The sequence below is a fragment of the Tachyglossus aculeatus genome, chromosome 25 (genome assembly GCF_015852505.1).
Source record: "Tachyglossus aculeatus isolate mTacAcu1 chromosome 25, mTacAcu1.pri, whole genome shotgun sequence".
Taxonomy (NCBI): domain Eukaryota; kingdom Metazoa; phylum Chordata; class Mammalia; order Monotremata; family Tachyglossidae; genus Tachyglossus; species Tachyglossus aculeatus.
The window spans coordinates 10607743-10633223 of record NC_052090.1 but is presented as its reverse complement, the minus strand read 5'-3'; the positions used below and the strand labels follow the sequence as shown (position 1 = coordinate 10633223).

General features: G+C 43.6%; 1 protein-coding gene across 1 annotated transcript in view; it reads left to right on the top strand.

The window, feature by feature from the left end:
- KLHL14 (kelch like family member 14) overlaps positions 1–25481 on the top strand; it is a 77165-nt gene that overhangs the window by 38152 nt on the left and 13532 nt on the right. Inside the window, 2 exon segments of the mRNA XM_038766780.1 lie at positions 20101–20190; positions 25337–25415. Coding sequence (XP_038622708.1) covers positions 20101–20190; positions 25337–25415 — 169 coding nt within the window.

The following is a 25481-nucleotide window of genomic DNA, read 5'->3' as shown; positions in this document are numbered from 1 at the left end:
CTTTCGTGTTTTTACCAAGAAAACCCTGGATATACTACCAGAATGATTGCAGATGGAGGTAGGGCATTCTGGGAGAGACGTGTCCATGGAGTAGCTATGGGTCAGAAACGACTCGACAGCATAAGACAAACAAAAGCAACGTCTATTATTTTTAATAATAGCTTACGGTCTAGTGGGGAAGACGAACCAATATAAACCCAGAGACTAGCAGCAAGCTTCTAAATAGTGACTTTGATTATATCCTCTTTGCTAAGAACATCAACTTTTCTTCCTTATTTGAAATCTTGTTGTGGGCAGGGAATGCACCTACAAATTCTGTTGTATTACACTCTCCCCAGCACTTAGTACAGTGCTCTGCACACAGTAAGTGCTCAATAACTACCATTGATGATGGTGGTAATGATGAATCAATCAATGATATTTACTGAGTGCTTACTATGATAATAATGAATCAATCAATTTTATTTATTGAGTGCTTACTATGATGATGATGGTTATGATGAATCAATCAATTTATTGTGCTTATGCTTATGACGATGATGATGAAAGGTTCAGGGACTCTAGTCTTATTTGACTAGTAATAACAATAATAATAATAATAATAATAGTGATGGTGTTTAAGCGCTTACTATGTGCCAAGCACTGTTCTAAGTGCTAGGCTAAATACAAGATTATCAGGTTGTCCCATGTGGGGCTCACAGTCTTAATCCCCATTTTAAGGGGATTATGGTAACTGAGGCACAGAGAAGCTAAGTGACTCACCCAAAGTCACACAGCTGACAAGTGGCAGAGCCAGGATTAGAACCCATGACTTCTGACTCCCACTCCTGTGCTCTTTCTGCTAAGCAACAGTGCTTCCCATAGCCACACTGCTTCTCATAGAAGATTCATATAGACTGCTGAGTGTGGCAGCCCCCTTTAAATAGCCCTAGGTTTTAGTATAACGAGCTATGGCTATTCTCCTGGTTCCGTGGCTCAGATCTCATCTGAGAAGGGGTTTGGTTTTGGTCTCTAGTGAACTAAGGGAACCTGGTGTACAGACACTTTTCCATTCTAATGTGAGAAAGAATAACAGCAACAACAAAAAATGCAGTACTAGAGGCAGAAACCCGGAACCTAAATGGGAATTGAGGGGAAAAAAAGCTTGAAACCTTACCAAAGGGAACCTGGGAAACTGAGAGCAGTGAGAAAATCAACTGAACTCAGTGACACAAATGAAGAACCATCAGAGCCCAACGGGAATATCAACTGATCAGAACAAGAGAGATGAGGGATCAGTGCTGTGTACACCTCTCACCCCAAGCACCACCTGTACTTCCAGCAAAGCAGAGACAAACCACTAATTTTCACTTTTCAAGCATTAAAGTGTGAAAACAACAACTTCCCACTAGCAGAAGCTGCCTTCAGTTTTGGCAGAGAAAATCAAGAAGAAAAGGCAACCCATCGTTTCTTTTGTCAGACGTGGGGGCTCATTTACGTTGAGCCAACTTTCTCCGTGCTTAGGAATTCTATCCACAATTCAGCATTAAAAGGCCGGCTTCAGGGCCCCACTCTCACCAGACCCATCTGGTCACAGGTTTTGTCCAGAATATAAATTGACCCTGAGAAAAATCTGAGGCAAATTGTATGTTGGACTCCCCAGGATATCAGTCCCAAAGCACCGCAGGCTTACCTGGTTCTGGGCTTTTGGTTGAGGAGCCTTTGGTGAAATTCAGGGCTCAAAGTATAGGTGAGTAAATGCTCAGTGTCATTCTTGAATGTTGGACAAAGCAAGTATAACCCTGTTCTGCTATCTTGGGGCCACTGTCAAAGGCATATTGGTCCATTGGTCTGATGAGAGAATCACCTTGCATATATTCATTCTCAGAGAAATGATCACATCAATATCACATCACTATTGCATCAAGCACGTGCTCAATAAGTACCATTAATTGATTAACTGACTGATTAGATAATTGTAGCTTCCAGCTCACATTCCCATGCAATGGGAGTGGATCTTTGGGAGAGTGAAGGGGAACAAAGTCATATTTAAAGTCCTCTGGAATATGTACTCAACTCCCGAGCCTCCCCTCCCTGCTTCAGAACTAATGAGAAAAGATCATATTGGATTATTACAGGGAAAGTTAGGTTAGGAGAGGGCAGAGTTATTGACGCCAGCTAGTGTATCAATTAATCCATCAATGATATTCATTGAGCACTTACTGTGTGCAGAACACTGTACTAAGTGCTTGGGAAAGTACAATACAACAGAGTTGATAGATATGATTCCTGCCCACAAGGAGCTTTCGGTTTATAGCAGAGCTTACAGTCTATAGGAATGTATCAGTTTGTCCCTAACCATGAGGATGGGTGTCAAGGTGGAAAACATTATGGATAGAGCACAAGCCTGGGAGTCAGAAGTTCACGGGTTCTAATCCCGGTTTTGCCACTTGTCTGCTGTGTGACCTTGTCTGCTGTGAGTCAAGTCACTCAACTTCTCTGTGCCTCAGTTAACTCATGTGTACAATGGGAATTGAAACTGTGAACCCTATTTGGAACAGGGACTGCATCCAACCTGATTAGCTTGTATCTACTCCAGTGCTTAGAACAGTGCTTGGCACATAATAAGCACCTAACAAGTACCATTAAAAAAACAACAAAAAACCCAACATAGTAAGTGCTTAACAAATTCCATAGTATCAGTAATAATTATAAAAATTACAATAATAGGCCTATTTAAAGAGGAAAATGTATGGTGACATAGATGGTGCCTCTCTCCTCTGCCCTACTGCCCCTCATATAGTAGGCTCCTAACAAATACTATCATTATTATTATTATAATTATGGCCCAACGTGGCATGAGTGACCTCTTAGAGTTTTCTAGAGGAAAGGCTGTATGCAAAAGCAAGGCAGTATCCCTACTGTAAAGTTTTACTCCGAAGCTTCATCTAGAAAAGGCAAAGATTCACAGTTTATTTTATCTTTCATATTCCAAAATTGCATGCAAGGCTTTGGGAAAAGGAAAGCTTTTTTCCTTTGTAAAGAACTGGCTAAAATGATTCAGTAGAAGGTTATGCTGTTTTGAATCAGGGAAAAAAATTCACAGTCCAGGGATGATGGCTCTTAAGGGAAAATTCAGAGTTTATCTGCCTGGGCTCCAGATTGCAGTTATTCAATAACTAAGGTCTTTCTCATAGGCCTGAAGGCCTGGCATTCAGTAGGTTTGTTAGACTATTTTTGGCACAGGAATAGTAGTATATGTTGGTGGAAACTTATCCAGAAATCATTTTTGTCCATAAAATGTGGCGCTCTGGACGAACAATCCCAGCAGTGGGTCCAATCAGCTTCTTCCACAGTTGGTCCAAGATCAGTCCAGTCCCACCTTTGGTACCCAACACTGTGGTTGTGATGCCATGCCCAAGGAACAGTACATTATTGTTGTTTGATTGCAGATTTCAAGTGGATCACGGCAGCAAACCTCTTAGCAGCACTTCTTGGTCAAGTGAGGAAAAACAAAAGGCCTTGGCTCTACTGTAGGTCCTTTCCAACCTAATAATAATTATAATAGTGGTATGTGTTAGGTGCTTACTATGTGCCAGGCACTGTACTAAATGCTGGGGTGGATACAAGCAAATCAGGTTGGATTCAGTCCCCTTCCACACCGGGCCCACACTCTCAATCGCCATTTCATAGAAGAGGTGACTGAGGCCCAGAGAAGTGAAGTGTCTTGCCCCAGGCCACACAGCAGCCAAACGATGGATCCAGAATTAGAACCCAGGTCCTTTCTATTCCCAGGCCTGTGCTCTATCCACGAGGCCACACTGCTTCTGTCATAGACTTTGTCTCATAGAAGACAAAATGAGGTATCAGGAATTCTCATGTAGGAAGATGGAGTATCAGATGCTGTTTGTTATGTAGAAGACTTCCTTATAACTAGCTTGGCATGCGCTACACAAGGAAGTATATGATGAGCTGGCCTTGGTTTTGTACTATGTTTGCCTAAATAGTAAATCTGCCTAATTGTGCACAGCACTAATACACTGAAGGCCCGACACAGAGAAACTGCATAACCTGGTCCTGAGAGTCAGAGAATTTGGGTTCTATCCCCAGCCCTGGCTCTTGCCTGCAGCGTGACCTTGGGCAAAACTTCTCCGTGTCTCGGTTTCCTCATCTGTAAAGTGGGGACTCAAAACCTGTCTTCCTTCCACTTAGATTGTTAGTCGGACAGGGATTGTGTCTGACTTCATTATCTTGTATCTATCCTGGCACTTAGTACAGTGCTTGGCACATAATATGTGTTTAACAAATACCACCGTTTCATTATTGTTATTAATAATCATACCTTGGAGTGAGTGTCTTCACGGGCCAGAGGGTTGAGCAGTTGAATAGGATCGTTCATCCAACCTAGATATGTCGTGAAGCAGAGAATGTGTCAGTTATATTTTTATATTGTATTCTCCCAAGTGCATAGTACAGTGCTCTGAACAAAGTAAGCACTCAATAAATATAATTGATTGATTGATGGATGATGGGGAAGCAAAAAGATTTTGACCGGATTATTTGGGTAATTACTCAACTCTCACCTTTAATTTGCCTGGGGAGACGAAGGCCTGGATTCAAAGATTTGATCAACATACACACACACACACACAAAAAAAAAAAAAAATAAGGGAAAACTTTGCCTGTTGAAAAAGGGTGATTTAGATTCCAGGCTGTAGGGAGCAAACACTTATCCTACGTTAATTAAGAATGTCAAAGGTAAGAGCTACTGGCTGGTGAAGATTTGTACTTACGAGTCCCCTGGAGGAAACTTGCTTAGAAATTTGGATTTCTTTGATTAACACATGTAAGCCTTTCTTTGCCTCTAAATGGATGATGTTGGATTTAGTAAATTGCTTATAACATATTAAATTCTTCTGATCCAAAAGCTTGATGCTTGCAGTACATGAACAAAATGACCTTTTGGCAAACAGTATTAGTGATTAAATGCTTTCTTTCGAACTTCTGTGAGGCACCCATTGATCTTAAATGTTGGGGTTTTCCTAAATGGGCTGAGAGAGAGCGTTCCCTGGAGTGAAGCAGATCCAAAGAGAAAGATATGTTACTTGAGAAGTTGGGGGTGTGGGGGGAATTGCAGTTTCCCAATGAAGCTCTTAAGGTACTTCTACTGCTAGTGTTGCTATTAGTAGAGACAATGAGGCAAAAGAGAAAACAATAATAGCGCAATAATAGTAATAATTGTGACATTTTTAAGTGCTTACTATGTGCCCGACACTGTGCTAAGCACTGGGGTGGATACAAGCAAATCAGGTTGGACGCAGTCCCTGTCCCATATGGGGCTCACAGTCTTAATCCCCATTTTACAGATGAGGTAACTGAGGCACAGAGAAGTGAAGTGACTTGCCCAGGGTCACACAGCAGACAAATGGCGGAGAGAGGAAATGGCACTAGGAAATACCAACATTAGGCACGACACAACAGAGGACAACTTTTTTGTTGGCTGATGTGGCCAAGAATGTGGGTTCCACATTGGCGATTTCAGCCACCCATGCACTTGTAGGTGAACTTCGTTCTCAGTGGTGTCTTAACAATAATAGTAATAGCATTTATTAAGCACTTACTATGTGCAAAGCACTGTTCTAAGCGCTGGGGAGTTTACAATGTGCTCAGGTTGTCCCACGAGGGGCTCACAGTCAATCCCCATTTTACAGATGAGGTAACTGAGGCCTAGAGAAGTTAAGTGACTTGCCCAAAATCACACAGCTGACAAGTGGCGGAGCCGGGATTTGAACCCATGACCTCTGACTCCAAAGCCCAAGCTCTTTCCACTGAGCCATGCTGCTTCCCATATTCCCATATTCTTCTCTGAATATGAAGGAAAATGAAACAATACCACCAGGAAAGTACATGTCCTTCATCTTCATCTTGATCTTCCGAGAGGCTGAATTTAGCCCATCAGGGTCGGTCCGGAACTGGGCAAGCAAGACAAACTTAATGGGGTTTCTCAGAAGGGAAGGATATTTGCCTTGAAGAGCCCGGGAAGCCAGCTCTGAAAAGCAGCATGACCTAGGGAAAGAGCACTGGCCTAGGAGTCAGAAGACCTGGGTTCTAATCCTGGCTCCACCACTTGTCTGTGTGACCTTGGGCAAGTCACTTCTCTGTACCTCAGTTTCCTCACCTGTAAAATGGGGATTAAGACTCTAAGTCCTGTGTGGGACAGGGACTGTGTCCAACCCAATTATTTTGTATCTACTCCAGTGCTTAGTTCTGTACCTGGCATATGGCAAGATCTTAAGAAAAACCATTAATAAAAGCCAGGGTGCACTTCATAGAGAGAGAGAGAGAGAGAGACTGCTATGCTGGAGATAGCTTGAATCAGAGTGGGGCCTTTGAGGAAATAGCTCAGGGGCTACTGAAGCTTAGCTTTGGGTAGTCTAAATTAGGAAAAGCCTTGCACTTGTTCTATCTTATGCTCCTTTTGTCAAGATCATCATAGGAGAAAATTACTCCCAGGCTATGATCTCTCCACTAGACCACGCTGCTTCTAACATTACCTGCCTGTTCATCTTACCACTTAGGAAAGCAGATCCACCACATCCAGAAAGGCTCTGATGCTATCACAAAGCTCCTTTAGGGAGGCAAGCTGCAAAACCACAGTCCACACCCAACACCGCCTCTGTCCAGGGTGGGATCCCTCACCAAGGCAGAGCACTCGAGGCCTGGCATGAACGCAACCCAACAGCGTGGGGGCTCTGTGCCTGTCGATATAAGGAAAGAGCCCCACTCCCCTCCTCCACCCCGCCAATGTAAAATTCTGTAATGGTGTCCCAGAGAGCCCCACCTGACTAGACCACGGTCTCCTCCCTGTTCCGGCACATAGAAATTAAGCAAAAATGAAGTCCTGAGGTGTTTGCGGTACCTCTTCCTCTTCTTCAGAGGATGAGACCATTAGCTGCAAAACAAAGGGCCCCATCCTATCATCTCCCTCCCCTCCATATCACTTTGGTTTTTTTTTTTCTTTCCCATTTTAAGCATTTTAGGGTGAAAGGAAAGAGTGCTGATTTTTAAGTAGAAGAATTGTAGTAAGCAAAGATAACCCTATCGTTGCCCTGATTCTGTCACGAAAATGCACAGATCAGCCTGGGGTGCAGCAATTAGAAATAGAGTATCTCTCAGTGCTTTGAGGAAATTTTTACATCAAGAGGGAGAAACTAAGTGGGTACCAGGCATTGGGGTAGCAAATGTGAAAGTGCAGCAAGGAGCAGTGTTGTTGAAGAGTTTATCAATCAACCACCAGTCTTGTCAGCAGCACTAGGACTCACAAAGAGTTCCACTATCAATTATGCTACCTTGGAATTCTGAAAGACAGTAGGGATGTGCTCTCCTTCTCCCTGTCTCCAATCTTTTCTCTGTCTAGAGCTCTGTTCCTTTCCTTTCCCCTCAGCTCTTTTTCTCTCTTTCTGGGTGTCTCACAAAGAGTTCCACTATCAATTATGCTACCTTGGAATTCTGAAAGACAGTAGGGATGTGCTCTCCTTCTCCCTGTCTCCAACCTTTTCTCTGTCTATAGCTCTGTTCCTTTCCTTTCCTTTCCCCTCAGCTCTTTTTCTCTCTTTCTGGGTGTCTCCTCCCTCTCCACCAATGTCTCCCACTCCACCCGTGTCTCTCCCTCCCTCGTGTCTGTCTCTCTCCCTTGTGTGTGTTTCTCTCCCCTTCCCTCGTGTCTGTTTCCCTCCCACATAACCCTCTCTTTCTCTTTCACTTTTTCGCTCTCTGTCTTGCTTTCTCTCTTTGTCTGTTTCTCATCCTCTCTCATTCTCACTCTTGTTCTCTCTCTGTGTGTCCTCTCTCTCTCTCTCTTCACCCCCACATGTCTCTTGCCTCTCTCTGTACCCTTTTCTATCACTATACATCTCTGCGAGGCAACCTGGTGGGTGAAGTCGAATCACCTGTTTTGGACAGCTGGCCATCCTTGACTGATCCTGTTGCAGTTTGTGTTCCTGGAAATGAGTCATGGGGAGGAAAAGAGAGATTATTGATATCCACTTTTCTGAAGACTGGGATGGGTTTTGTTAGTTCAGAAGAAGAATGAGGGCCAGAAGGCTGTGGCTGAGGAGACTGTGGCCCTGCTCTTCTCTACTGTAGTCCTCCTCGTGGTTTTTGTTTCCAGTGGAGCTTCTCCTGCTAAAGTGTCCTTGAAAGGGATTTTCTGGGGGGAAAAAAGCCAAGAAGAACGTCCACCATCTAGTGGTTTAGCTCAAAATTGCGATCGGTGAAGAAAGGCTCCCCGCAACAGAATGCGGCAGGCGGCTACTGTGGCTACTGCAAGCCTCTCAGCGAACTTAGCTGTTCTTTGAGCATTTATCCAAGTGTCAGAGAAATCCTTTACGGCAAATAAAGTGTAAAAAAATAATGCCCAACGTGAAAAAGTTAGTATGAATACCCCATACTTTGGTCCATGTGTTCCTCTTTCTCTGGAAGGAAGCCTTTAGTCCAAGAACAGTCACTTTTACCAAGACAGTTATATCAAGAAAGCGAATCTTCAGCTGGGAGAGGGAGTGCCAACATTTGGCCACAGGAGAGCTTTTCCCATGCCATGCTTACCGTCCTCCCGGGGTTGCCTTGATTTTTCCCTTTTCCCCTCCCTTACACATTTCCTACCCATTTCCTCTTAACCCAGTTCACCCAAAGCCCTCTCCAACTCTCCCTTCCATGCACGTTTATCTGCTGGTCCATTCAGAGGCCGCAGGTAATGTAGTAACACAGGAGGTACAAGCTTTCACAATAGCCCGCGCGCTTTCCCGAGAAACACTTGGGAGAGTACAATACAACAATATTAGACATACTCCCTGCCCACAACGAGCTTACAGTCTAGAAGCAGCTTACAGCTCCTCCTCTTCCTCCCTTCCCATTGCCCCCTTGGGTTGTAATCCTGGCTCTGCCACTTGCCTGCTTGGCCACCTTGAGCAAGTCACTTAACTTCTGTGTGTCTCAGTTTCCTCATCTGTAAAATGGGGACAAAATACCTGTTCTCCCTCCCCTTTAGACTGTAAGTCCCACTTGGGACAGGAACTGGGTCTGACCTGATTATCCTGTATCTACCCTCAGCAATTAGTAGAGTGCCTGACACATACTAAATGCTGAAGAAATACCACAATTCTTCTTCTTCTTCTTCTTCTTCTAGTATCCTGCCCTTTGATCAGACTTGTGCCTGGCTGGAAGGGAGAAATGCTGAGGTGCTCAGTTCAGCTGTTGTCCCAGGGAGAAAGGTGCGGGAATCAGCTGAGGGATAATGGCCTTTCCTCGGAGCATGAACCGCTGGGCCGTGGAGCCTTGATATGGGAAAATAGCCATAATTTTATAATAATAATGGTATTTGTTAATCCAGGTACTGTACTAAGCACTGGGGTGGATACAAGCAAATCGGGTTGGACACGGTCCCTGTCCCACGTGGGGCTCACAGTCTCAATCCCAATTTTCCAGGATGAGGAAACTGATTCCCAGGGAAGTGAAGCGACTTGCCCAAGGTCACACAGCATTCATTCATTCATTCAGTCGTATTTATTGAGTGCTTACTGTGTGCAGAGCACTGGACTAAGCACTTGGGAAGTACAAGTTGGCAACATATAGAGACGGTCCCTACCCAACAATGGGCTCACAGTCTAGAAGGGGGAGACAGACAACAAAACAAAACATGTGGGCAGGTGTCAAGTCATCAGAATAAATAGAAGTAAAGCTAGATGCACATCATTAACAAAATAACAAATGGCAGAGCCGGGATTAGAACCCATGACCTTCTGACTTCCAACTATGCCTCGCTGCTGGATCCTCTCTGTCCCAACTCAGAGGGCCCTGAGGCCAGAAGCTTTCTTTCCCCTTCAAAGGTCAGCATGCACCAGGGTGGATGTGCCCCATCGTGGGTGGGTGATCTTCTCCCCCTTGCCCTTTTGGGGAGGGTGAGAGTGCTCAAGGTGAGAGCAGGTTCCCCAAACCCTTTGCTCATCTTATGTTCAGGAGGATAATTGGATATCTTATTAGTAATAAAACCTCCATCTCTTTCCTTGTAACTGCCTCCTTGAGGTGTTATGGAAGTGATTTAGATAATGATGGTGATTTTCCCCAGACCTGGAAGAAATAGCTGCTCTAAGGGCAACTAAGGGTGCTTGCATAGCCTTCTGACAAGGAGGAGAATGCTTCCTTTTTTCCCCTCCAGGTATCAGGCTATATTCCTCAATAATGGTGGTTTGGACTCCTTACCACACCGTGCCATGGGAGGATCATCTTTAGCTGAGCAGCATCACTAACCAATTGCAGGGCTGATGATTTCAGTTCTTCCTCACCAAGGCATGGTCTTCCCAATGTCTCTCTGCTTGGGGAGAACAACCTCTCTTATGATTTCTGCATGCTAAACTGGTCTATTTGCTCTTGTTATGGTATGTCCCAGCAATCTGCTACTCATCATATCATTTGTTTGTGTGATTCAAACATATGTTTAGGTTGTATACCACAGCACAAGTTATCTCAGGCCCTGCTTGTAGATCTAAGAAGTTGCTTTTTTACTAGAGGTAGATGAAGGGTCTCTGCTGGTCATTAACACCTTTGAGCAAATTTTGGGGCCTGAGATTGAACAGTTGTCTGATTATGAACCAAAACCCCAATACACTGGTCTGGCAAAGATGTTTGCAGCTGTACCTCTGTGGTGTCAGTTCTTGCCAGATTATAAGCACCACATTCTTTTTATGGTATTTGTTATTGTTATTATTGTTATTAATAATAATAATCTTCATCATCTTAATATTTGTTTATTGCTTACTATGTGTCAAGCACTGTATTAAGTCCTGGGAGATACAAGATATACAGGATGGGTGCAGTCCTCATCCCACATAGGGCTCACAATCTAAGTAGAGGGAGTAATATTTAATCCCCATTTTACAGATGAAGAAATTGACACAGAGAAGTTAAGTGACTTGCCCAAGGTCATAGAACAGACAAATAGTGGAGCTGGGTTTAGCACACAGATCTTCTGACTTCTATGTCCATGCTGTTTCCATTAGGCAATACTGCTTCCGTAGTCTTCTTTCTTCAATATCAATTGGTCAGTGGTATTTGAGCACTCTGGGGAAAGTGCTTGAAAGAGTACAGAGAGTTAGTAGACATAATCCCTACCTTCAGGAATCTTACAATCTAGTGGGGGGAGTCAAACAATATGGGGTCCACAATCTAAGTGAAGTAGAACAGGTATTTTTGTCTCCATTATTTAAATCAGGTGCAGAGAAATAAAGTGAGTCATCCGAAGTCACACAGCAGAGAAGTAGCAAAGCCAGGACTAGGATACGGATTTTCTGACTTTCAAACTTCCACACTTGTAATAATTGTCTCATAGCATCCTGATATTCCAGAGAACAGCAATTATTTTTTCTAGTTTTTCATAATTTTCTAATAATCTTTGCACGAGAAAAGTCAAGCCTTCCAGTCTCGATCCTTCATTTGTAATGAGACGGCTCCTCTTTAGTTCATCATTTCTAGTCCCTTTTTCAGAAGGAGAAATACATTCCTATAGTTCCATATAATTCCTCTGTGGAATTCCAGGATGCTGCCAAATTCTCCAGCAATATCTTGGGCTGCATAGTTATGTAGGCTTTGGTTTGGGGAATCTCTGTGCTAGAAGGAAGCACCCCTGAGTAGTTTTTCCTGTTGTGGTGATGGGTGTTTTGAGTTAACCATCCTCTCACCCTGTCCCTGGTTGCCCAATGATACGCAGCCCAGGAGCTCAAAGGAGACTCCTTCCTCAGTAGCACAGGGCTGCTCTGCTCTCATCCACCAAGTCTTTTTGGCTTGTTGATGTTGGTCCCTCCTGCCAGGCAGAATGGTGGGAGTTTTCTAACTTGGGAAGCAGGAAATCTGTTGGTGTTCAGGTGAGCTTGGCCATGCTGGTAGAAGGTAGTAGACCTCTGCTGCTAACCTCCTCGCTGTGCTTTGTTCTCTCCTGTCCCGCCGTCAACCCCTGGCCCACGTCCTTCCCCTGGCCTGGAATGCCCTTTCTCCACACATCTGCCAAACTAGCTCTCTTCCTCCCTTCAAGGCCCTACTGAGAGCTCACCTCTTCTAGGAGGCCTTCCCAGACTAAGCCCCTTTATCCTCTCCTCCTCCCCTCTCCATTTCCCCCCTCCCTCTGCCCTGCAGCACTTGTATATATTTGTACATATTTATTACTCTATTTTACTTGTACATATTTACTACTCTATTTTATTAATGATGTGCATATAGCTATAATTCTATTTATTCTGATGGTTTTGACATCTGTCTACATGTTTTGTTGTCTGTCTCCCACTTCTAGACTGTGAGCCTGTTGTTGGGTAGGGACCATCTCTATATATTGTGGACTTGTACTTTTCAAGCACTTAGTAGAGTGCTCTGCACACAGCAAGCGCCCAATAAATATGATTGAATGAATGAATGAATAAGGATATGGGGTAGATAATACTCGGCATGAATCCTATTTCAGAGGCCTCTAGATAGAGAAGTCCCACAGCCTCCCTAAGTAACTCATGCCAGTATTTAACCAAGCTCACTGTCAAAATATTATTTCTCATGCATGATCTAAGAGTCCTTCTTGAGCCAGCCTCTAAATCAAGATACGAAGTGATTCTCTAATGCTGAGACTGGCTCAGGCGCCGTGCATCTGGATTCTTTAAAATCCATTTTCAGATTTCAAGAGTTTCGTAGTTTGTGTGAGGGGTTAATCAGGATTAGATGGAGAAGGGCCCATTTGAAAGAGACTTCATCTGTTTTGGGTGGCTCCTCAGGAAGTTTGCCACAGCCTGGCCAGCCTGTTTGCTTCCAAAATGTAGAGTCAGGGTGAAACCCATGTGTTACATCTCAGTTCGTCTGGGTACATTTTCATGACTTGGTTTCTCTGTGAAATGGGAGAATGACACTTCATTTCAACCCGTGGTTAAAATGGATCAATCAATAATATTTACTGAAAGCATATTCTGTGCAGAGCACTGTATTAAGCACTTGGGAGAGTGCTGTAGAGTGAGAAGATATGATCTCTGCCTTCAAGGAGCTTAAAATCTAGCCAGAAAGGTGTGCGCATGCGTGCACGTGCGCACACACACACACACACACACACACATATACACGCATGCATGCAAAAAAAAAAAGGATTAACAGGAAGAGGGAAGCAACAGAGTTTAAAGCTATGTCCATAAGTGTTGTGGAGGAGAAAGAACCCTAGTGTTTAGGTGATGCAGAAATGCTAAAGTGGTTATAAGAGGAGGAAATACGGTGGGAGATAAAAGATTAATCAGGGAAGACCTCCTTAGAGAGATGTGACTCCAGAAGGGCTTTGAAGATGGAGAGAGTTGTGGCCTGCAGGACGTGAAGAGTAGGGACTGTCAACTTGTACTTCCCAAGCGCTTAGTACAGTGCTCTGCACACAGTAAGCGCTCAATAAATACGATTGAATGAATGAATGAATGAAAGGGAGTTCCAGGCAAGAAGAAGGACATGAGCAAGAGGTCAATGCTCTGTGCCCATATAGCTCTGAAGCATGACATTTTTAGCTTTATGGTGTACAGGTGAGTATTGATTGTGGTTCTCAGTATGATCTCAAGATTCAAATGGGAAGTAAAAACACTTCTGGGATTCCTCTCTATGGGATTTTAAAGGACGATTGTCCATCCAGAAACTCAGAGTATGTCCACAACAGCATTGCAGTGCCATGGGATCTTTAGCTGGATTTGGAGGGTTTTAAATCTTTTTGTGAAGTGAGAGGATGGCGGGAAGAGAAAGGAGATTATAACCTTAACACAAAGGAACCAATCAACCATGACTACTTCTGAGCTCCTACTGTGTGCAGAGGGCCAGACTAAGCACTTGGGAGAGTACAGTAGAATTAGTATGCTTGATCCCTGCCTTCAAGGAGCTTACAATCTACTGGAAGTGCAAATGCTACTGCAGTTTTGTGTAAGGCATGGATCAGGGCCATTAAATAATTACAAAAAAAATCTGGTCACTTATTAGATAAAGAATCCTCCCAAAGTCAATATCATTTTGTTTCACTTGGCTTGAAGCAAAGGACAAAACTTTCAGTCTGGAAAAATTTATTTGTGCTCAAATCCTAAAGGATGGGAGATGGGAGATAAGTGGATCTGAAAGAAATTCTCCTCTCTGTTTCTTACATTAGATCTTCCAACGAAAGCATTCTTGGAAGAAATTATAATGCAGATCAGTGGAGTCCAGTGATTTGGGGGAGCATTGTAAGGGAGTAGCCGGGAGAGAGGGAAAGGAATGTTGGTGAATATCGGCCAAAGTGAATTTTACAGACTGGTGCCCGAAACTATTTGGATTCTAATAAACAGGCCTAAATCAGCCCAGTGGTTTATTCTGGGATTCTCCCTTTGTCAGGAATCTTCTTTCCCTCTAGACTGTAAACTCTCCTCTGGACCGTAACTCATCGTGGGCAGGGAATGTGTCTAATATATTGTTGTGTTGTTCTCTCCCGAATGCTTAGTAGAGTGCCTTGCACACAGTAAGCACTCAATAAATAGGATTGATTGATCACAAATTGGGCTGGGGCAGCCATGGGAGTGGGGTCTCTGAGCTCTGAGTATTTCTGGGATCAGAAAATCGGGGGTGATGTGGGATGCAAGGCCCCACTTCCTAAGTGGGATCTTGTTGAGGTAACAAATTTGGACCTCTAAAATTGGGACTTACTCAACCACCCCCACTCAGTCCCGATGCTGCCCAACAGGTGCTTTATTCAGTGATTTCTCACCTGCACCTTCCCAAATGGTTGGATATTTTTCCCTTCCATAGCCATTAGAAGCCCATTACATTCAGGTCTGTGCACATGTACAGGGAGGGGTGGGAAATTGGCCTCTTTATAGGACATCATTAGTACAATTTGAAAGTCGTACCCTCAAGACTGTAAACTCTTTGTGGGCAGGGAATGTGTCTATCAACTCTGTTATATTGTACCCCCCCAGCACTTAGTATAGTGCTGTGCACACAGTAAACACTCAATAAATACCTTGAATTGATTACCTCAAAAAACAATTAAAAGGAGTTCATTTCAATGGAGGTTTATCTTGTAACAGTCATTTAAGCTCCATTATGGTTTGCATATTAAATATTCTGAATTAGTAGCCTCTTGTGGCCTTTATTACAGTGGTCTTTAGTGTTCATGGTGATAGAGAAGCAGCGTAGCCTACTGGATAGAGCATGGGCCTAGGACTCAGGACCTGAGTTCCAATCCTGGGTACACTACTGGTCTGCTGGGTGACCTTGGGCAAGTCATTTAACTTCTCTGTGCCTCAATTCCCTCATCTGTAAAATGGGGATTGAGACTGTGAGCCCTTGTGGGACAGTGACTGTGTCCAACCCGTTTAGCTTGTATCTACCCCAGCATTTAGAACAGTGCCTGGCACATTGTAAGCACTTAACAAATATTATTATTGTTATTATTATTATTATTTTGTTTATAATGGAAGATTTTGATAAGAATGTTTCTCGTTTGATCAAAATTGGAGTTCTGGTCATTGTACCAGCCAAGTCAAGAAAGGTGGCAATAATAATAATAATAATTATTATTATTATTAATAATAATAATGGAATTTGTACCAAGCACTGGAGCAGATACAAAATCAGGCACAGTCCCTATCATACATGGGATTCACAGTCTAATTAGGTGGGAGAACAAATATTTAACCCCATTTTATAGAAAAGTAAACTGAGGCAGAGAGAAGCAGCATGGCTTAGTGGAAAGAGCCCGAGCTTGGGAGTCAGAGGTCATGGGTTCTAATCCCAGATCTGCCGCTGGTCAGCTGTATGACCTTGGGCAAGTCACATAACTTCTCTGTGCCTCAGTTACCTCATCTGTGAAACGGGGATGAAGACTGTGAGCCCCACGTGGGTCAACCTGATTACCTTGTCTACCCCTGCACTTAGAACAGTGCTTGGCACACAGTAAGCGCTTAACAAATACCAACATTATTATTATTAAGTCAGACAACTTGCCCAAGGTCACACAGCAGTCAAGATGCAGAACTGGGATTAGAACCCAGTTCCTGTGACACACAGGCCCATGGTCTTTCCAATAGGCCATGCTGCGTCCCTATCATGATAAATTTAGGGACCAAATGAAATGGTGCCTGCACCAGACCAACATGTTTCCTGTGTTTCTATTTAGTATCCTTTTCTCCTTCCCTTTAGTTTGTTTAATAAAGTTTAGGATTCTTGCACAGGGCCTTATAAACATGTGTTATTAGATTTTAAATCTATTTTGAAAGTGCCTCTCTCCTACTCCCTCCTAGCAAAGTGACCTTTTTAAATGGAGGGAAGTGGGTTTAGATGACAGTAATGATAAATGCGGTCATGTTCACTCAATAAAATAAGGCCCAGTGCATTTGAGGATAAATCAGTGAAATGTACAGCCCCACCTGTCTGTCTCCATCATTCATTTCCACTGTCACTTTCACAGTGGCTGATGGATCACAGTTGCTGTAAAATTAGACAGCCTTTAATCTCATTTCATCCTGATTAGCTTCTCTTTACCCTTTCCCTCTAACTCACTGACTGACACGCTAAAAACTCACGCTGGGCTGTATTTAAGCGTGGAGTACAAACTTCTCCTCCAATTCCTTTCTCGTAAGGGTGAGGCAGGTGTTCACCTCTGCTGAAAGTGGAAAAGGACTAGAGGCATATTTTTGTATTGCCTAAAAAGTAATCAATTAACAATGAATGAAAGGGGGGGAGGGGAGGGGCTCTCTGGCCCCGATTTTGGTTTCCTGATGTCAGTTTTTGATTTCCTGATATAAGTTCTGACATTCAAAAAGTTAAGTTGCGTGCAAAACTGAAGCATCCGTTTAAAAGCGAGGCATTTCCTCACCATTTTTCTTTATTATCACAATGTATCCAAGCAGCTATTCCACCCACCGTTCTGATTGTCAGCCATAAACATAGGGAGATTCAGGTGACAGGAATGCAAGATCCCATCCATGGAACTGTTAGATTAGGTCTTCACCCAACACTTTGGTTTCATTTTTCCAGATTTTAGAGTTCTCTGAATTCCGTGAAGAAAAAAAATGACCAACTAACTGGTGGATATACTTGCGTCATACTGAGCTTTCTGATAAGTAGAAGGGGAGGCTCTTGTAGGCAGGGAACATGTCTACCAACTCTGTTATATTGTACTGTCCCAAGAGCTTAGTACAGTGCTCTGCACACAGTAGGCACTCAGTAAGTGCCATTGATTGATTGGGAGGTCTTCAAGTTGTACTTAGGTTAGGAGACGATGGAAGGATGAGTCATGTTCTTTCTGTTCTTTCTGCCATATTGCTGTTTGGTTGGCCTGAACTTGGAAAGCGCTAGATATGAAGAATCCTGGAAGTAGGTGAGAATTGGAGTTGGGTTGGGGATGCATGGTGAAGGTGGTGGCAGAAATCTGACTAGGAGAATAAATACCTCCTGTAACACAGAATTCCATCTGAGCCCTGAGAGGGCCTGATCTTCCTGGATCTCCTCCTCCACTCAAAGGAATGAAGTAGCAAAAACAGAGGTAACAAGGGGGAATAGGAGAAAAGAGGAGTGGGAATTGGAAACATCATACTCCGGAGTACTTATTGAACACCTACTGTGTGCAGAGCCCTGTGTTAGTCACTGGGGAATGTACATATATTGAGAAGCAATATGGCGTAGTGGATAGAGCACGGTCCTGGGAGTCAGAAAGATCTGGGTTCTAATCCCAGGTCCACCTCTTGTGTGCTTTGTGACTTTGGCCGAATCACTTTTCTATTCCTCAGTTACCTCACCTGTAAAATTGGGATTATGCCTGTGAGCCCCATATGGAACATGGACTGTATTTAACCTGACTGCCTAGTATCTACCCCAGTGCTTAGGACAGTGCCCTGGCACATGGTAAGCACTTAAAAAATTCAATTTAAAAAAACCTCAGTCTTCTCAGGGCCTCTGTTACCTCATCTGTAAAATGAGGATTGAAACTGTAAACCCCATGTGGGACAGGGACTGTGTCCAACCCAATTTCCTTGTATACATCCCAGCGCTTAGCACACTACCTGGCACAGAGTAAGCACTTAAAAAATACCACAATCATTATTATTATTATTATTACAAGTAAAATGTATGATTCCTACCCTTGAGGATTTTCCAATCTAATGGAGGTGCTTACAACATGATAGCAAAGCTAAATATTAACACACTAAAGAGTCTGATTTTCTCCATTCGAACCGGCTCACAAGAGCCGGATTATTTTAGCAGAAAAAGATTGGAAACAGGTCTAGGCTCAGTTACTCGGTGCGGTAGGCATTCTACAGTGGAATGCGGATTCCACCCTTGGCTCTCTGGGAGGGGAAGAGATGACAATAATGAAGTGAGCCCACCTGACACAAACATCCCAGCTACAAGGTCAGTGCTTTTAGAGTCATTGTGCAGAGGGATAAATTGAGGCAGAGAAACAGCTCCAACATGACCCTTCAAATCAGAAGCCATATTAGCACAAATTGGTAGCTCTTCTTGCCCCCCCCCCCGCCCCCCAAAAAAGCAATACAGAGTCCTAGTTCGTATGCAGATTCTCACTGTCGGTGCCCATTGTTCACCAAGAACTTCTTCCAGGTATCTCTAAGATCTTCCCTGATTAAAATTTACAGTTAACTAAAAGTTTACCACGCTAATTCATTACTGCCTTGACCAGATCCTCCCAACACCCTCTCCGTTCTGCTCCAAAAAAACAACAGGCACCAAAAATCCCCACCACAAAATAAAACCTTTTAGAATTAGAATCTCGAATGAATGGACTGGATCTGTGTCCTGAGTAACCAAACTATGCCTATTCCTTATTATTTGTATTTGCATATGCTCTCCCGCATAACTGCATTTTGAGAAAAATAGAAGATAATAAAACAAAATGAAATGAGAGATATATCACCCAAAATAATCCAAGTGTGAGATAGGCTGCCTTTTTTTTTTTTTGGCATTGGCAAAAGAGCACAGAGCAGGAGCTGGCCCTGAGTCATATTGATTTCCCACTGCACTGGTTTCCTAAGTGCTCTGCTGATCCGTGTCAAGCAATAAGTTCCCTGCTTCAACAGGCTCATCCACCTCTCCATTTGTCCTCACCTAGATTTAAGGTGCCCATATGATGCGCTGAACAAGGACATCATTTTTCCTACCGGTGTCACCGGGCCAAAAGCCGCCGCATAGGCTGTGATAACGGATGCGGCCGACGTTTACCATATGATCCTCTGATAGGGTCGAACGGCACCACTCCAGCACACACTCCAGCCCGGAGACTGTCTCATTTGCTGTTGGGGCCCGGGAACATAAATGAGAATGAGGATGGAGAAGCAGATTCCCTGAGAAATAGGATTGATTGAGAGGCCAGCCCCCTCTCCCCCCCCACCCCACCTCCTCCCTCAGCACCACCAGATATGGATGTCGCAACTTTCCTGCCACAGTTCAGATCTCTGTTACAGAAGAGCTCCTAAGTAGATGGATAGGAAATGTTTGATTGTGCTGCTAATGACATTGTACAGGAAATTAAGCATAGACATTTGGAGAAGGCATTAAATCAGCAGGACCTTAATTTAAAAACTTAAAACTGTATGGAAATGCAGCTTGTTCACTGCTGTGGAATAGAAAGCTACCAAACACCCCAAGTCCTGCTTCAGAGCCAACAAAGCAAGGCTGGGCGGCGGATACGATCGGATCTCGGTGGATTTGACATCAAAGGTGGGGTCTGGGTGGCCATCGCTGACCATCTCAGGGTACCGGGCGATGGGTTACAACACCAGCCGTTCCCATCAGACAGATGCGCGGGGGACTTCAGAATCTCAAGCGGCGTAACCTGGGGCGTTCTTGCAGAAGTTGCGGAATAACATTATGTAAAATTAATCGAAAAGGGTTGGATTTGAAGCGGCTGTCAACACACTACCGATCAGCCGTGGGCCCGTCTGTGGATTGATGCACGCCTCGCTTTGTTGCCTCGTGCTTGTTTCCCGGATCCATATTTATATCTCAGTTAAAGCAAATCACCGGATTGCCAAGTTAGGGAGCTTTAAGGGAGAAAATGACACTCACTCTCTTCTCTTTCATTTGCAGTTATGCCGTACAATAGTGCCCATCACTGTGTCGTGGAAGTTGAAAACTTCTTATTCGTGTTGGGAGGAGAAGACCAGTGGAACCCTAATGGTAATGATCCCCAGATTCCAATCTTAACGCCAGCCGTGTTTCCTTCCTGCTTTCTCTCTTAAAGTAGCTTTCGATGACACTTCGGTGAATGCAGCAGTCGGTGAATTGTACTGAAGATGCCCAGGGTCAAATCGCTAAACTAGCTGAGGCCATATGTATCACGGCAATGACATATTGACTGTCTAGGGATTTTTGCTTCCCCATGATGCACCAGCCCCTAATTTTTTTTCCTCTCTCCCCCAAGGAATGCCACAAGAAATACCTTTACTCCTGAGAGTCTGTGGTATCAGGCAACAGCTGTTACGAGTTTTAACCATCATTTCCACAACCCCCTCCCCCCATCCCTCTCCTTCCACTCTTAGTATAACAAAGCGGTTGCAGCAAATTAATGCTTTCTCCAGTTCCGATCCAGATAGTTCAGCCGAAGCCGCTGCGGCATTAATTACCTAAATTCTTTCTTTTCCTAAACCATCCTTTCCTAGGCTTTGTGTCTTGTGGTAGTGTCACCCTTGTGGATTATTTCCTGGTGCCCTTTTTGATTTGATTACTTTGTCAGTTTACCACAAAGATAAATTAAACAATTACCACACTCCTGAGCAGGCTACAGTCCGCCTTGCAAAATATACAAAACTATCAAGATATTGTTAAAAGGCTTGCTTGTGAGAAAGGAGTTGTTTCAGTTGTAGAAGTCTGTGAAATAGAGATAATTATGGCGGAGAAACCATAAAACAGCTTGCAGGTTTACTTTAGAACACCAGAACATCCAGCTGAAATTACATATCCTGCATATATTTTATTGTGAACGCTCAATTTCAGCATCTGCACCAAACCAAATTATAGAAAATGGTTACATCTGTTCACTTCCTAAGTATCTTCAAGAGAAACAACCCAATCCGCTTCCTACCAACATTTCTGTCAGTCGCGGGGGGGGTGAAACCCAAAAATCTTTGGAGGAAAAACACTCCATTTGGCTTTATTGCCAAAATCTTTTCTAACATAAGGAAGAGACCTGGCTCTGAAAATACCAGTTAAATATCATTTTCAACAGGAAAGATTTGAAACTAATGCCCTGCTGATATGGATAGTTTCTATACTCAGTTATCCTAATAATGATGTTTTGGCAGTATTATGTGCACAGTCCAACGTTAATATGATCTATAATTAAGCTTTCCACTTAACTGCATATCCTGTTCTTCCTTTGAACTGATTTAGCCTGAATGGAGCACTTCTTGACTAGAGCACACTCTTAGGTGGCTTCTTGTGTGGATTGGACTTGAAGCCTCTGTAGGCGTTTGTAGTCTGGATTCAAAATAAGATATGTAAAGAAACAACAAGAACACAAATGAAGAGAAATCGATCCGAAAATGTTGGTAAATGACACATTTTGGGGATATGTACCACCACCAGAACAATTGCAGATAGAGGTTGGGGCGTTCTGGGATGGATGTGTCCATGGTGTCTCTATGGGGCGGAGACGACTTGACAGCAAAAGAGAAGACAAGACCAGAAGGGAAGGACTTGGGAAGGGATGAGATGAATGGAAAGTTCTCTGCCATCATCATCATCATCTTCAATCGTATTTATTGAGCGCTTACTATGTGCAGAGCACTGTACTAAACGCTTGGGAAGTACAAATTGGCAACATATAGAGACAGTCCCTACCCAACAGTGGGCTCACAGTCTAAAAGACTGGCACAGTCTGCCAGTTCTCTGCTGAATGACCTTGGGCAATTCACTTCACTTCTCTAGTCCTCAGTTACCTCATCTGTAAAATGGGGATTAAGACTTTTAGCCCCACATGGGACATGGACTGTGTCCAACCTCATTAGCGTGCATCTGTCCCAGCAATTAGAACAGTGTATTAGAACAGTGCACATAGTAAATACTTAACAAATACCATTAACAACAGTAACAACAATAAAACGAGTCATGGCTGTCTTCCTTGAAATTCACTCTGATGGTTAGGTCTGAACCATCTAACATCCCATCTCGCCTTTCTCCATCTCCAGCTTTTCCTCAGCTAGCCCACTCTGGACCCCTCGTCCATAAATTTATTCAAACCCTTCTTGAATCTATTGCTGTCTTTCCTCTGAAAAAAAGATGTGTGAATCTAAAGGTAGAATAAGGTACTGAGTCTGAGATCCTAGCCTCCACCTCAGGCTAGTCCTTGATTGTGTCTGCCTATGCAGTCAATTTGGTGAACTCATTCTATTTTTCCCTTGCTGCCTCTAGCCTGGATCACCCTCCTTCTTCATATCTGACAGACAATTACTCTCCCCTCCTTCAAACCCTTATTGAAGGCACAACTCCTCCAAGAGGCCTTCCCTAACTAAGCCCTCCTTTCCTCTTCTCCCACTTTCTTCTATGTCACCTTGACTTGCTCCCTTTATTCATGCCTCCTCCCAGCCCGACAGCATTTATGTATATATCTGTAATTTTTTTCATTCATTCAGTCAGTCAGTCATATTTATTGAGCACTAACTATGTGCTAAGCACTATACTAAGTGCTTGGGAGAGTACAGCATAACAGCAGACACATTCCCTATCCACAACGAGCTCACAGTCTAGAAATATTGTTCAAGTCATCTGTCCATATTGCATAACCATAGTCCTTGCCTTTGCAGTGCCCACTGTGTTTTAAATTGGTATTTAATGATAAACCAGTTCAAGAGAGAAGCAGCTATCTTCCTCTCCTTGCTCTCTTAATAAAGGCTTTCCTCTCCCACCCACTCTGAGGGCTTCTTAGCCCCTGTCCTTCCCTACCAGAAGCCTTCAGGGTAGAGGGAAAAGCAGCTGATAGGCTGAAGATGGAGAACAAACAAAGTGTTTTCCAGAACCTAGCAAGCTTTGTCAGAAAACAGCCTGGTAACTTGATAGAATCTCAACAGTGAGCTAAAGGAAGTGAATTGCCCATTTTTTCCCCGAACAAAGCAATCACTGAAGTAGTTTGACTAAGGGGGTCTAAGCTAGGTACTTCTGGTGTGCTTGAAAGACCTAGATCTAAAACCAGGGGTTTCATGAAGAACAGTGCAGAATCAGGCCTTAATGCCCTGGGAATTGTTTACAAAAGGTGTGTGTGTGTTTGTGTGTCCCTCTCTGGATGTGTTTGCACAGAATGAAATCATGTAGGGAATTGGGTTTATTTTTTTCTTTTCGTATTACAGTATATATTCTCAATAATGCCCTACTCTGAGAAGCTTGGCAGAAACCGAGAGGGAAAAAAACAAAACTGTACTTTTCTGCCATCACTACTCTCCACACTACAAGCTGTGTGCAGGAGGAAAGGTGACCTTTGCTTCCTGAAGCTGCAGCCAACTTGCTTCCTCTCCCCTCCATCTTCTTGCAGAATGAGAACTTTAATTATTATGGATAAAAATTATCGCTGGATCATTATTTTTCCTACACTCTTGGTATTAATCAATTCATTTTGAGTTTGCATATGATGCCATAATGTGACGTGACAAGGGGAGCGATCTGACGGTACTTCTCATAATGAGAAACACAAACTTAGTATAATAACCACTAATCTGTTTATTTAACTGGCCTGTGGATTCCAGGTTTCTCTCTAGCTGTACATTTGGTGTACGTGTGTGTGGGAGTGAGGTGTCTATGTGCCTTCCTGTTTAGCACAAACACGCACATTTTGGCATCTGGAGTCTTATTTCTGTTTTTGGTTTACAGGGGTTTCTTTAATTCAGAGAGCCTTTTGGGGTTGAAGTCTCAGGTGCTCCCAGAAAATTGTCACACACCATTTTGCTCCAGACTCCTTGCTTTGATGTCAATCTGTATGTAAAATAAGGTGCATTTTAATGTCATGGAAGCATTAATATGCTTCTGGGGCTTGGCAGCAGGGATAAGCTAGTTAACCGGCTTATGTTGCTCGTGTTTCCCATCCTAGCCAGCACATCGGAGTATATTCTCCCCTCGATGCACCCACATAACTTCCACCAACCTGCACGGAGAGAATAGATTGAATCTCGAAGTGTGAAACTGACTGCAAAACTCATGCCAATAATTTCTGAGGCTCTTGCTCATTTCCACACAAGTTTTCGAACCATCTTTGAGAGGGAAGGAAGCCGAGTCAGTTTCCCCTCTGCCTCCTTCCATTTGTTCACCAAAACCTATTTTTGGACGAGGACCTTAAAGCCATCCCTTTGACAATAAATAATGGTCATTATGAAAATTTGATGTCCGTGAAACCTAAGAGTCATAACCAGCTGCTCTTAATATTATGGGGCCAGGGTTTACAGAGCCGGTGTGGGGTGAGGACTTGCACTGTTTCTTTTTTTAAGCTGACGGTCATAGGGGTTCTGGTTAGATTGGTCCGTGCCAACCTACTCACTGTACCTTGATCTCATCTGTCTCACCGCTGACCTCTCGCCCATTTTCTGCCTCTGTCCTGGAATGCCCTCCCTCTTCATATCTGCCAATTATTCTCTCCACCTTCAAAGCCTTACTGAAGGCACATCTTCTCCAAGAGGCCTTCCCTGACTAAGCCCTCATTTCCTCTTTTCCCACTATGAGAAGCAGCGTGGCTCAGTGGAAAGAGCCCAGGCTTTGGAATCAGAGGTCATGGGTTCAAATCCCAGCTCCGCCAACTGTCAGCTGTGTGACTTTGGGCAAGTCACTTAACTTCTCTGGGCCTCAGTTCCCTCATCTGTAAAATGGGGATGAAGACTGTGAGCCCCCCGTGAGACAACCTGATCACCTTGTAACCTCCCCAGTGCTTAGAACAGTGCTTTGCACATAGTAAGTGCTTAATAAATGCCATCATCATCATCATCATCACTCTCTTCTGTGTCATTGTAATTTGCTCCCTTTTTTCACCCCTCCCTCAGCCTCACAGCACTTATGTACAAATCCAGAATGTTTTTATTTATATTAATGCCTGTTTCCCCCTCTAGACTGTGAGCTCATTTTGGGCAGGGAATGCATCTACCAATTCTGTTGTATTGTACTCTCCCAAGCGCTTAGTACAGTGTTGTGCACGAAGTACTCAGTAAATATGATTGATTGATTTGCACATGGGTATGTGTGCTTGACTAAGGTAGTGCTTTCCCCTTTATAAAAGTAATTCAAATGCATAATACAATCATTTTTCCCTTACTGTGTTTGTGTTAAGTGTCACACCAATATGTTTTTGCAGGAAAACACAGTACAAACTTTGTCAGCCGATATGATCCCAGATTTAACAGCTGGATACAGCTTCCACCCATGCAGGAAAGGTAAATATCTGTCTCATGTTTGTTCGCTTCCCTGGTGGTTGCTGTTAAAGAACTTTGGGCCTTTGT